At 35.1% G+C, this 14,550-nt stretch overlaps 2 protein-coding genes across 2 annotated transcripts; both read right to left on the bottom strand.

The window, feature by feature from the left end:
* Nucleotides 1-923: 923 nt before the first annotated feature.
* On the bottom strand, nucleotides 924-8,155 carry LOC125841563 (uncharacterized). Its single transcript, XM_049520718.1, has 8 exons — nucleotides 7,764-8,155; nucleotides 7,630-7,697; nucleotides 3,161-3,227; nucleotides 2,866-3,020; nucleotides 2,710-2,780; nucleotides 1,870-1,938; nucleotides 1,651-1,751; nucleotides 924-1,343 (listed from the first exon to the last, which is right to left on the bottom strand). The coding sequence occupies exons 1-8, from the start codon at nucleotides 8,022-8,024 to the stop codon at nucleotides 1,053-1,055; spliced, it is 1,083 nt and encodes a 360-aa protein (XP_049376675.1). The 5' UTR covers nucleotides 8,025-8,155; the 3' UTR covers nucleotides 924-1,052.
* Nucleotides 8,156-10,403: 2,248 nt separating this feature from the next.
* LOC125853342 (tip elongation aberrant protein 1-like) lies at nucleotides 10,404-14,078 on the bottom strand. Its single transcript, XM_049533010.1, has 9 exons — nucleotides 13,881-14,078; nucleotides 12,631-13,158; nucleotides 12,464-12,529; nucleotides 12,164-12,330; nucleotides 11,913-12,072; nucleotides 11,732-11,825; nucleotides 11,255-11,637; nucleotides 11,033-11,137; nucleotides 10,404-10,948 (listed from the first exon to the last, which is right to left on the bottom strand). Exons 1-9 carry the CDS (start codon nucleotides 14,022-14,024, stop codon nucleotides 10,634-10,636), a joined length of 1,962 nt encoding a protein of 653 aa, XP_049388967.1. The 5' UTR covers nucleotides 14,025-14,078; the 3' UTR covers nucleotides 10,404-10,633.
* Nucleotides 14,079-14,550: the final 472 nt, after the last annotated feature.

Raw genomic sequence — 14,550 nt, 5'->3', positions numbered from 1 at the left:
AGTTTCATTTTATAAAGTGTAGAAAATAATTCCGTTATCTATTAAAATATACACGTTATGAGACTAACGGAAAACGTTTAGAATATTAGATAAAGTGGAATTTTTTCTTCCACTAAGCCTATTTTAGTTACTTCCTAAAATAGTGGTTTATTTTGATCACTTTTATGTTTTTGTGGCTTATTTAAGTTCCCAGTCCAAATATGTGGTACTAGATGGGACAAAACTAGCACATGAAATTATAACTTGTTCAAATTTTTTTGAGTATTGATCCATCCATTTATTGGCTCTGACCTACTTATTTCAGCCCATCAAAATTTGGGCTGATGATATCTATGTGAAAAGAAGTGTTCCTTTCGATAAAAAATAATATATCATGTCGCTCTTTTATTCCCCTGAATTATATAGATTTGACAAATTACTTCTAAAGGTCTACATCAAACTGGTGCTAGTTGATGAAAATTATTTCAGAAACAAAAAAGTAAGCATGTAGAATATGTAGTCCAGTTATTGCTTTGCAATAACATCCAAGCTGTAAAGATAAAACTAATTTTGATGGAAAGGGAACAGAGTCTGTAATATGCTTTTGAAGGGAGAAAATGGGTAATAGCTTGACCCTTCACATATTGATGAAGGAAAACAATAAGTACATCGGTAAAGAATTTCTTATTAAAAGATTGTGCAACTTAATTAAAAATTTAGCTCATGAGATAAAAATTGTCTATGATTATACAAGATCAATCTTCCACATCTTATTGATGTAGGAGAATTCGAGTACAACATAATATAAAGGGCCAACATCAGGTAAATCAAGAATTAGGATGAGGCTGATTATGAAGTCACATGTCGAAGTGTGTTAATCTTCTCATCTATAAAAGTTCAAATTTTTTCAGTATGCCAACTTATAAAAGTAAAACAAAATTGAGTTATCTCCAAATGAAATTGCAAATTCACTAATTCTGTCACTCAATGAGTAGAAGATATGCACTTATTACAAAAGAATATTCCATGGCCATCCCTCTCTATAAAAATATAATAAAAAGGTAAAGACAAGACTAAAGATCAATGGGTTGAAAAGAGATGGCATTTTTCTTATGAACCCAATAAGCAACAAAAAAGGATACACCAAATGAAACAACAGATAACAGAAAAGCAAAACCATTGGCAGCATCCCAAGAGCTTCTTGATACCACTTTGATGCCTGCAGATGAACCAGGAGGAACATCTAGAGGTACCCAGTCACAACCAATCGTGTAATGTCCTGATCCGTGCCATGGATTTCCATCCTCCGGATACCAAAATGCAGCTGAGAACTTGCTTGGCTGACCGATAGTGAATTGCACATCCTACATCCCGCCAGCAAACTTAATTAATGCAGCCCTTTCAAACACGTATAGTATTTCCTTTTCAGCTGCTAATAAAGGGGGGTAAGCATGAAACAGCATGCCAACGGATGTTTTTAACAAGTGACTATTGACAATGTGGAATTGAAATTTTTATATCCTTGTGTCTTATTGACGATGTTTACATACACGTGGGACTTTTTTGGTGTTTATATTCAATGCTGAGGTTTCTAATGTATGACAAAATTGCATTAAGACAATCGATAACATAAGCCTCAAAGAGACGAAAGACATCAGGATGACAGACTACCTGCTGAAGACGATCCATGGTTCTCAAAGCCCTAGAAAATTCAAAATAGAATGTTCCCTTCTGACCCTTTGTTGAATAAGGACTGTCTTCCTCAGAATAACCTGTCAACACAAGTTCATTTGAGAAATGAAGAGGCCGGAAGAAGAACCAACTTTACAGCATCATCAAGAAGGAGCACTGAAGAAACCCAAGCTGATTTGACAAGGGTGAAGATGTTACCTGAATGGGTACTGAAACTGCTATGCCACCATGCACCCCTCCAGTCATTCTGGGCAGATGTATCATTTCCTAAGAACAAAAAAATAAGGGTAAGTACAAACAGACTCGAGTCAAAAGTCGCATGTCAAGAATGTTGTGTCCTGCTTATAGAATATAGCAGAAACAAGATCGCCAAAATCACAAGAATGAAGTGCATGCATATCATAGTCGAAGAAGACATGATGCCAAACATGTGTGCGTTAAAGTCCTCTTTCTTAAGAGACCACTTCTGAGTCAACAAGCAGGGGCTAGAGGATGAATTCAAGGTTTTCTCTTCCTTCAACCTCGCTTAGACCTAATATGTCTATTTGATCATCCATCTGATATTACATTTCCACCATGGTAACAACAAGGTAGACCGTGATATTACATTTCCACCAGGGTAGCAACCAGATTTAGAAATACGATCTGATGTTTTGTTTCTATCGTTCAAATTATATGCTATATATGTAATTCATTAAAATATAATTTCTTTTTTAGTTGCATCTCACAGAACAGACACCAAGTCTTTAGGTGCATGGTAAGTGTCAATGAAATAAAAGAGAACAAAACAACAGCCAAGAAACAACCTAAATGGTTACTGTTATAGATCTGCAAAAATGAACCACATGAATTAAGGTCAGCTGTAAATTTTGTTACTTGCATCAGTCAAATTTTTCTTTCTATTCCTTTTTTCCGTTTGCTTCTATCCCCATTTACGAAGGACAATCAAGATTTAAGTATTAATTGATAAGTGATCAGTATAATACTCTAGTACACGTTCCAGAGTTTGAGTGCCAATAACTCGAATGGCATTCTTACCTGTAGAACTAACCCCATCCAAATTCATACAGTGTGGGCTCCAAGCATATAAATCGACTAGATGACCAAATCTGTTGACAATGTGAACATAGTAAAGATAAGTTGGAGAATTCTGTAAGTGTTTATGAAACAAGATAATAGTGTATCCAAATTTACCTGTCTCCCCCATTACCATCTCTGTTGTCGACTGGGTTTCCACCATACAATCTGCCAGGGATAGCATTTCCAATTGAGAAGTGCATGATATCGACTTCGTGCCCACGACAAGTTTTTTTGTTGCATGCATCAGGTGATTGCTTACACCCACCCATCTATTCCAACAAATTTAATCCACATTTTAGGCAATAAAAGATACCAAAGAGACACACAAGAAATTAAAGCTGTATTTTCCTTTTCTGGATAGACATTTACTGCAGTTAGCATAACCCGTAAATAAACGAGTACAACTTACACTATGATATGTGGCACTCTCACCAACTTGAAACATCAGTGCTACAGATGGGCAATTCTTGTCATTTCTGCATCATTAAAAATAAATCCTAAGTATGGTGGCATGAAATAAACAATATACCATAATTAAGTTGATAACATGTTACATCTGTTGTACAAGTACCATATAAAAAATATGAAGTAAGTCAGTAACTCAGACATAAAATATAGAGTTATAGAGTTAACAATCACAAAATATACAGAGTTACCCACTCATGTAACACAGCGGAACTTGTGATGAAAGTATGAAACAAGTCAGAGCAGTTTCAATCCCCAGGATGTGCATATCTGAGACCTCAGTTTAATAGAGAGGAAGAAATTAAAGGTGCATGCTTTTTGGTCAAATAATTTATGTAGGATGATAACATGCATTTTCCATGCACTACATTTCAGAACTTCTATTGTATGTTGTACACACAAATAAGATAGAATATCTATTATTTCTATGTAGACACCTCTTTAAGCAGTTTTACAAGTTTCAATTACCTTGGCCTAACTACATGCACTTCATCCCACAAAGAAGAAAGTTATTCAATAAAAAACAAAACCTTCCCCTTAAGAATCAAAAAGTATATACCGTGTGTACATAGTTTTAAGATGTGATTGACCAGGCTTGACGAAAGATAAGGAAAGAAAGTACTCATGAAGGTTCTGCAATATTTGAGTTAGCTGAAAGTATTATTAAAACGATTGTTAAAAGGTGTAAGGAAGATTAGTTTAACATCAAAATTAGGAGGACTTCAGCAAGGAAAGAAGAAGCCGAGCTTAAACTGATCAGGTAACTGCCCATATTTACCTACTTAGAATGACGTATTGTACATATTTAATGTGTCACTAATTATAGGCTATAAGCATGAACTAAAAACAACCGCCAAAAAGAGGAGAAGATTCAAGTATTTGAGTTTATGAGACCTAGAAGAGGTCTATCAGTTGGATTCATCATCACTTTTCTTTTAGATAAGTAGGATTCATTGTCACATAGATCTCATGATTCAGGAATATGGTAAGTAGTATGGGCACGGGTGTCAATATGTGGTTAATAGATGTATAATATTTTTGGTGTGTGTACAAACTTCAAAATCGAAACTTAAAACCTAGTCAAACTATTGTTTTTTTTTTTTTATGACGAGGGAAACTCGCAGCCGCTACCCTTTGGGTGCGCACAAGGTAAAACCCCCACTCCTATGCAATAGCTCGCAAATCACATAGGAGAGGTAACCCGCACTAGGCAAGCCTAGTGCGACGAGCTCGACCCAGAAGGCAAACCCCTTGCTTTCGCTGGCAAGGGGTTTCGAACTTGAGACCTCCAACATGGAAGTCCCAAGCTCAAACCACTGAGCCACCCCGACGGGTCCTAGTCAAACTATTGTTGTCGGCCATATTTGTAGTCCATACATCCCATGTGAACTAGACGAATCCGGTATGCATACCATACCAACACCTACACCTACACCCACACCCACACCCAAGTCAAGTAAGATTGGAACAGCTGGTTGGGCAAGTTGAATGATCCATGTGAAATAGGGAAGAAGTTTGTCATTAATTTTAGGGAAAAAGGACAAATATACCCCCGAACTATCGTAAATAGTATGCAAATACCCTCCGTCATACTTTTGGGACATTGATGCCCCTGCCGTCCAAAAACTAGAGCATATATACCCTTTATACTAACGGACATACACGTGTCATAATCTTATCCATCGATCCGACATTTATCGACGGATAAGATTGCACCACATGTCCCTATTTAGTCTTCCGTTAGAGTGAAGGGCATATATGCTCTAGTTTTTTACGGCAGGGGCACCAATGTCCCAAAAGAATGACGGAGGGTATCTGCATACCATTTATGTTAGTTCAAGGGTATATTTGTCCCTTTTCCCTTAATTTTATATTTATATCTATAGAATTCCTATAAAGAGGGAGGGCTATTTATATCTTTTTTATGCCCCAAAAGTTTCGTAAAAGGTCCTAAAAAAAGGGAGCAACGTAACATGAAAAATTCTTTAAGGACTGAAAACAAAAAATAGTGATTCAACTTCCTAACATCAATGAAAACCATAAATGTCGGATGTAAAAAAAAGAAAAAATCCCAACATGCCCTCAGACTTCAATTTTCCAGTAGTTCTTTTTTGGATAATGAAGTAATCCAGTGAGTGAGAATTCTGATACAAAAGCCATCTCTTTCATTTGTGACAAATCAAAAGATTGAATAATTCACCATCATATTTCATAACAACAGTTACAGAAGATAGTAGCCATGAGTAATGACTTCAGGATGATTAGGCATGAGCACATAATGACTTATTGAGAAAATGCATGAGTCTTTATACCAAAAAAGGAGAAAAAGATCATGCACACTTTTCCTTTTTGTACAAAACATACCAATAGTCTTTATTCTATTGTCCTCCAACTCTATATAGCAATATCCATAACATTATTTGAGACAACGATTATGTGATAAAAGTATACCAGCTCAGATAGAAATGATCTGCTAGGGCACATGCTTGCAGTAATTGTCGACTGACCATGATGGAAGGCTCTTCGACAATGTTACAGAAATCATAATGTTTCCCCCACCCCAACCTTGAAAGGTAGTATAGTATACCTAGATTTTTAGCCTATGTAAGTTAATATTAGTCAAATCGTTTTTAGAAGTAAATAAAGCACATTTTCCATGCATCACCTCATCTTACAACCTTCCACTTTGGACCACAGTTTTCAGGAAATCTTATTTTGTTACATGGTACAAATATTACTGAGAATGATGCTCCTTATGTCTACTTACTAATACCACTTGAATGCTACCTTGAATTTATTTGGGCAAATGTCAAGCACTGTCAACTCTTTGTCTCGCTCATCTTGTTCTCTTGTCTTTATCCTAAACATTCCCTCATGCTAATACACTAGTCTTTTTCCATTTGTTTTAGTTCATTTCAAACTTTACTAGACCTAAGAAAATCTTCCCCACTAAAGTATTGAGGCACTTAAGCTTAATCCAGTGTGACTTTCTTTTCTTTTTTTATTATTTTAAAAGTTCATCTCTAACTCCCAAATCCGGCTTCTCTTCTTCCCAACCACAACTAGGGAATAGTGCACATCCTTGAAAACAAAGCCTTACATGTCAATATTGAATAACCCTCAAAATTTAGGTAGAAAACAATGTAAACCTGGCAGATCCTGCATTTTTTTCAGAGACAACACAAAGGATATAGTTCATGAGGTGAGGATTGCCCAAGACTGTATAAGGAGACAAGAACTTATTCCCTCAATCAGTGTGGGACAATGTAATAGAGGTGAAGGAGGAAGTAAGGGAACGATCATATGACATCTTTATGATGCATGAATAGGGAAAGGAGGAGGGAGGCACCCTGTTCATGCAATATCATTTCTACAGCCGTACAGATGGAAATATGTTTTGCTCTTATTCCTAATTAGTTTGACTTTGACAATTTTCGTTTATCTGTTTCCTAATTGATTTACAATTTCATTGAGTTTAATTTATTTTTAAGGAGTTCGTTGAACAAAAAGAAATCATAGTACATCTTTTTTCCTAAAAATAGAGCAAGCCTCAAGATATATTAAAATCATTAAATTTCTAATTATGGAGTTTACCCGTTCGCTATCGAGTTTTATAGTCGAACTATTTTTATTTTTATGTTTGCTTTTTAACACAACACTCTAGGTTTTTCTTGGTCTTCCCATGATATACTAGTCTTTGAGATGAATTGAAGTAGATGTCTTCCTCCCGCACTCCTACTTAAATTTCCTAAAGTATGAGAGGATACATGAGAATTCACTTTCAACTGAACCACCAATCATTTGCACCTTGGAAATTGTTCCTTCATCTGTCTCATACTTGCAATGATAGGTTATCACACTGCTAAAGCTGCAATCTTTGAAACGAAAGTTGCATAAAATTCATAATATGCATTGCAAATGCCTCTATTTGCAGTAAAAGATCTCTATTACACTTACCCCCAGAATAAATGTAAGATATCAGATATAGGATATTTATATTCTTCTTAGCACCCTTTCTTTAGAAGAAATCCATTAGAATAAATTACACAAATTTGTTTTTCAAGTGTCTCTCAGCAAAAAAATCTATATCGGGAAGTCCCTCAAACTTAAGGAGTAGCATTGCATAGATTCACCGACATCAAAAGAAAGGTGACTTCAAGTTTCTAAAGAAGCATGAAATCCCTTTAGGATTTAGCATCTTAAAGAAAGAAACGAAAAAACACCACCACCAAGCAATTTTTGCTGTGATGTTACCTCAATTCCAAATAAGGTATGTACGTAGTTAATAATCAATTTTCCAATAAGCAACAGTCTAAAAACAGGAATAGTTCCAGCACAAGAATCATACAGTGGTCACTAATTAAATCCCACAAGTAACATAATGATAAGTAATTATTGATAGCAGTTACTCACCCTTTCTTGTACACATATTCTCCATCTACTTTCAACAAAAAGTAGACATCTTTGCCATCGTGCAAAGCCTAATCAAGAAACCCACTAAAATCAAGAAAACAAACCAAGAAAACAAAAGAAAACAAACCCATTACCTTAACGGTCATCTTTCCCCCTTTATATTCATGGTCGTGATCTGGGTCAAGAGCAGGAAGGAGAGAAAACTCAAATCCTTCAATATTGTCCCAGTCATCCGCGTGTCCATCAAGGGTTACGACTCCAGGCATGAACTCCGCAGAAATACGGGATTCTTCGTCGGTTTCGCAATGCCAGTTGCCGGATTCTTGATGGGAAGAGACAAATTGGATCCCAATTGAGAATAATAAGAAGAGTGTTAGGAACAGGGGTTGCTCCATTTTGGTGGAAATTGAAGATTTTGTGTGTGTGTTAGTGGGGTTTTGGATAAATCAAGAGTTGACTCGACTCAGTACAACCGGCTGCCATGGAAGAAGATGGACGTTAATTTAGAGTAGTACAAAATGTTCAATGTTTGTACTACATCTGTTTTTTCTCGGATCTTTCCTTTTAATCACTTTCTTATTTATTACCTATGTTTCATATTAGTTACGTATTAAAGAAATTTATAAATAAGTAGATAATTTTATCAATTCACATTTTTAAAAAACTTATAGAAATTTTACAAATAAATGTAAACACTTTAAAAAATAATAAATTGTAAGGATAATATAGAAATAATTTAGTTAATGCTTTCTTGATTTAGTAAAGTAAACACATGAAGAATATTTTTTAAGACCAACCATCATATCTTCCTATATGAAGTTAAATGTAGACAAAACGAACCTTCCTTCATAAAGAAAAAGTTGTTGCAACATTAATACATTCAATCTAAAGATTTGATTAGATTTTAAAATATTTTTACAGATTGGTATAATTTAAATGAACTTATATTATATACACCATCAATATAATTATTTTTTATATAACTTTTTAAATTGTGGTGTTTGATACCTGGTGGCATTTCTACCTTCAACATCAAAGGATGCAATTCTTTCTTTTCTTTTTATTTCCTTTTCTATTATACATTTTATGCAAAAACTTGGTTAAGAATTTACCCCCAATTTTTTATAAACATTTTTTGGTTGAAAAAGAGTTTTTGCAAAAGAATAGATAACCAACTCATTTACAGGCTCGGGGGAACATATTTAAGCATTAACGAATTACGGGCCACGCACCAAATAATTTGGGCTTTAACTAAAATGGCCCATCATGTATCATAAGGCCCACATCAATGATGAGAGTGGGCCCATTTAATACCAAAGGGCCTTTGTTTGGTTCCAATGGATACAGATCCCTTTTCATCCGGGAGAAAAAACAGCAGATGGGTAACCGGCCCAATAATAAGACAATTCAAGGGGCCCATTAAAGCAAAAGAATCTTTTCTCCTTTTCCTTTATTTGGTATTAAATGAGTCACAAAGGGGAAAAAAGTACCTAAAATGACGTAATTAAAAAAATATAAAAAATCAGTCAAGTACCATGTCATGTTGAAAAGACATTTGAGTTAACGTACTTGAAATCAAAGAGTAAAATCTGGCGGTGGTAAGATGACGTTGGAAAAAAGATCAGACGGCTGAGAATGAATGATATTTTAGCAAAATCCCGCGGGAGGCACGGGAGCTTTATTAGTAAGAGAGAGAGAGAGAGATGGGACATGTCTCTGTGAGAGTGAGTTAAAAAAGCAGTGTTTCCGTATTTTTTTCGTCTCAATTTATCTGATATCATCAATTTTAAGAACAAATTAGAAAAAATTAATATAATTTATATTTTAAAATGAGTCATGAATATTTATATGGATGTAAATTATTTGATAAAATAAATGGCTTAAAGTATTTTAAAATAAATAAATAAATATATTTTTGTTTTTCATGTTTTTACATGCCACATGCAAGTAGTACGGTTAAGATTTGAGAGGTCTTTTGACTTCTTCACAGTTTTACGTTGAATTACTATTCGTTTTTTCCTTTCACTTGTCTTTGATATTGAGTAGACACTCATCGGTCATCTCCATATGACCTATAAGTGATGAGTTCGAGTCATTTGGCTTTTAATTGTAAATGTTTGCGTCTAGGCAAAGTTGTACTTGAATACTTATATAAAATATCACCTCCATCCCTAGGTTTTCTTTTTTTCTTTTTAATCTTACATTACTTATTGATTCTCAAAATTTATTTTTTTCAAATATCACCTCAAAATATACTACTATTATTATTTTTATCTTACATTAGTTAAAAATTGTAGTTTGAGAGTCCATAAGCAGAGACGTATTTAAGATTTTGAGATGATGAACGCACTATTACAAAAAGGTGGATTTAAAATATAAATTTTGATCGATTTGACATTTAGGTTCTTTCACTGAAATCATTAAAATTCTAAAATTATAGGTCCAAAATTATTTTTTATCTATTAAAACCACTCAAAGAGGTGTCACCCAATTTTTTTTAATAAAACAAGATAGATAAAAGATTCATATTTATAACCTCACTTAGATAGGTGCAACCAATCATCATCGCACGACATTTTATGATACTTTGACCGTGGGTTCACACATCTATATTTAAATATTTTTTTAAAAAATATGATACTACTATATATGATTTCGAAAGGGGAGCATGGGTTCAGATGAACTGGGTGACCCCCTCTTGGATACGCCTCTATGACCATAAGTTATGTAAGATAAGAAAAAAACTTGTCTAATAATTGCTATATTAAAATATTTTTGTATTTTCACATGCATGTTCTTGGTAAAAAAGAAATATTCACCTTGCATAACTTTGCTTGAAATTACAGAAAGAGAGGATACATGTCTGCTTTAGATGAAAGGAAGTACTACTAGACTAAACTAATAACATAGAAAATGGATCCAATATTATATCTACCTTAATTAGCATGTACAAAAATACACACTCATGAGACTTTTCTAATTGTCTATTATTATTATCATTATTTTAAGTTTTTGCATTGCCACATCCTGGACCTCCTAGTGTGAGCACCACTCCTTCAAGTTCACTTCTTTTCTGTGTATCCTTTTCTAGTTGATGAGATGATCTCATCACTGATGATGTTGATCTTCTAATTGGTACTTTCCCTATGCTCTGTCGTCCGAGTTCTGGAGCTTGCATTTGCACCAACTGCTGAGGTTGCCTTCGACAACCCAGATTTATATGATTCGTGTGTATGTTTGCATAGTTGACACCAATATGTCCCGGAGAGGGTGAAGGATTCTGACCAAGGACGGGTCCTCGTGGTACTAGATCAGGTGCCTTTTTTATAAGAAGAATCGAATGGATGATGAGTTTGAGGTACAAATTGACAATTTGGTTAAATTGAATGGTATATGAGCTTACCGGAGCAAACAGAACACCTCGAAAGATCTTTCCATTAACAATGGCAGTCATTAGATAACCAGAGTCAAATGCTCCATCGACTTTTCCCCGGATCTCAGCTCCAATCTGAGTAGTACATTATATATAGAGAGCACATTAGGTTCTTATTCAACATAGAAGTTGGAAAATGCTACAATGAACAGTAAATGACTTAACAAAATTTTGCTAACTTGAATGGCGTACCAAGTTGTGGAATCGTCCAGGCTCTAAGGATTGGCATTGCACTTCCTGCTTATCCATAAGAACGGCAGGTACATGTCCTGATGAGTTTGACGGATTTGGTTGTTCTCGAAATAATTGCAAATCATGAGGATTCCTTGCTATGACATTCCTCGGGTTTGGTTGGCAGTTGTTTGGGATCAAATGTTGCTGCCTTGCGAAAGGAAACCGATCTGATGCAGTTCCAGAACCAGAGACTGGCTTAATAGTACTCATTTCTACATCGGATTGGGACTGAGGAGAACAACGTTGAGATAGAGAAGGAGACTGATCTTCTTCCTGATCTGACTCCAGATTAAATATGTGTGAATTGTGACTCATTCTTCTCCTCTTTGGATGCAATGTGTCTTCCAAAATACATGAGAGTTATAAGTTAGTCATGCTTACTTCATTTATTGAAACTACTGGCTGCTAACATGACAAAATCATTTCATAACCTACCAGAACTAAATCGAAAAGCTGCTTTTGATACGAACTCATGTTCTTGAGATCCCGTCATTTGTATATCTTCCTTCTTTCCCCTACATATAGCCTCCTGCCAAATCAATTTATACGAATCAGAAAAGTAATCTTAAATTGTTTAAATTTATGAGAAAGGAATCAAGGTTTCGGTCTATTATACCGAGCTATTGTCTCGTTCTCTCAGAAATCTTTTCTTATCATAATGACTTGTATTTCCAGAAATCCTGCCACCAGATAAGCTGCTGCTAGTCCCATTAGGATATTCTACTCCAAACTGCAAAATAAGTAACTCATTGAGTGGTCGCTCATCCTCGCCGCACCTGCAAGGTTGAAGAAACAAAATTTAAAGCTATACAATCTACTGGGATTAGGCAGGAAAAAATGGACCACAACTGATATAAAAAAACTCACCCTCCATAGATTACAATATCCGTGTTCCGGGAAGCAGCAGTATGAGAAAATCGCCCCTGTGGTTTTTGGCCCATTACATCAAGCTGAGTCCATGAAGAATTTATCACATCAAGAACCCAAACATCATTGTAGTATTTCTTGTCTCCAACTCCACCAATCACATATACCTGTAGAACATCGAATTTCAACATCATTTTCCAGATGATTGCTCAATGAAAAATAAAGCTTTACTCCATTTGCATTACATATGCTAAAAATAAAGAGCCTAATTACTCAAAGGCTAAAGCATCAGTTACTTGCCTTTGACCCAAAATACACTGAGGCATGACCGGCTCGAGCACCAGGCGACGGTCCAAGAACATCCAGCTGGTAAGAAAGAGAACCAATTGTCATCTAACATAATTTTTAGACAACAATATTTACTCTACATCTAGACTGTGAATCAATAAGAAAACTGAAGCTAGTACCTTTGACCACATTAGAGTATCCATATCAAGCACATCAACATCACCTTGATATCGGTCACCACAATCTCCGCCATATATAAAAAGCCTATTACCAATCGCAACAGCACTGTGACTATCCCTAGGAACAGGCATTTCACCCCTCACTTCAGGAGACGACCACCTCATAGTTTTGAGGTCCAAAACATGTAAATCATTCAAATAGTTTGAATCGCCTTCACCACTACCACCAAAGATCACTAATTTATCACCACCAACGAGAGTAGCCGTGTGACTTTCACGAGGTGAAGGTGGATTGCCTTGACATTCGAGTTGAGTCCATTCTTGGCTCCTGACATCCAATACATGAATATCATTGACCTTCCTTGAGCCATTTGTACCCCCAAATACCACCATCCTGTGACCAACAAGAACAGCACTGTGGCTATCTCTTGGTCCCGGTCCTTGCCCTGTTGTCACAAGAATGCTCCAAGCCATTGCCTCAAGATTTAGTACAAGTACATCACTAAAATGTAAGCCCCCGCGACATCCCTGAAACAGAGAAATACAATTTATTTAACTGGAGTAGAATATATCAACCATTTCACACATAAATTTGTCTAAACATATTAACACTGCACCAAGAGCTCTCAGACTAATAATGGAAAGCAGTCTTTTTGATGAATATTAACAGATTAAGTTTCGCCTTAACATAAATTGTTTTGTTTTAGGCAACATTTAAGTCCCAAAAAACTATTCAAGAACAGTGGAAAAAAAAGAAGAACAAACAGCATGATCCCCACCAAACAATGAAATTTTTGCTTGAATTTTTACATCTTTAAAATAACTTCATAAAAATGGCCTTAGTACATGTTTGGTCATGAAAAACTAAACTGAGATGCAAAAGCTTATTTGTCCTTGAATTGTCAGGAACATCAACAAATTCACTCAAAATCACTTTCTCTAAATATAAAAAAAAAGCAGAACAGACATAACCTAAAGCAAAATATTCATTTCTCCTTCACTTCATATTTTTTTCTTCCTTTTAATGCATCACTCAGCATTCACACATATATAGTTGCTTATTTATATATATATATATAAACAAGAAGAAACAAATAGATACATTAGGAAAACAAAAGTACAACTTCAGAAAGAGTAGTTTCTAATAACCAAAAATATAACTACACAGTAACTCCCATTTCTTGAATAGGAAAAAAAAAACTATACAACAATATTTCTGAACAAGCAAATATAGAATAGTTTAAACTTACCCCAAAAACATAGACAAATCCATTAGAGTTACAAGAAGAATGACCCCATCTCTCAGAAGGATGAACACCCATCACCTTTGGATATAACCACATTGGCTTCTTCTTCTGTAATGATACTGATACTTCACCACCTAAAGATCCCATTTTTATTTTATTTTTTTGCTCTGTCTTCTTAAATTAATAAAGTTGAAGAACTTAAAATGTTGATGAAAGAAAAAAGATTTAATAGAAAAAAAAGGGAAAAGGGTTGGGGTTGGGGGGTGAGGTAGTAGTAGTACTAGTAGTAGTAATTAAGGGTCAAAGAGGACATGAACAAGGCAAGTGACATATCAACTATCAATGTCAAATAGACATGAAAAGATGGGCGCTTTCACGTCCAAATCACTGTGACACCAACAACAACAGGGGGTGAGTGAGTGAGTGAATTGAAAAGAATATTTATTATTAGTACTCCCTCCGTCCCTATTTACTTGTCCATATTTCCTTTTTTGGTTGTCCCTATTTAGTTGTCCATTTTGACAAATCAAGAAAAGACAATAAATTTTTTCCTATTATACCCTTATTTATACTTCTTGAAAATTGTAAAAGTGTATGTTGTTTCCCTCCAATTTATTTCACTTGAATTCAAAGAAGTGGTTGTAATTTTGAAGTGACAAGTTGTCATAAGGGT

This window comes from Solanum stenotomum, chromosome 1 (genome assembly GCF_019186545.1).
Source record: "Solanum stenotomum isolate F172 chromosome 1, ASM1918654v1, whole genome shotgun sequence".
Lineage (NCBI taxonomy): Eukaryota > Viridiplantae > Streptophyta > Magnoliopsida > Solanales > Solanaceae > Solanum > Solanum stenotomum.
Note: the sequence above shows the minus strand (reverse complement) of the source record. Positions and strands in the feature narration are given on the sequence as shown.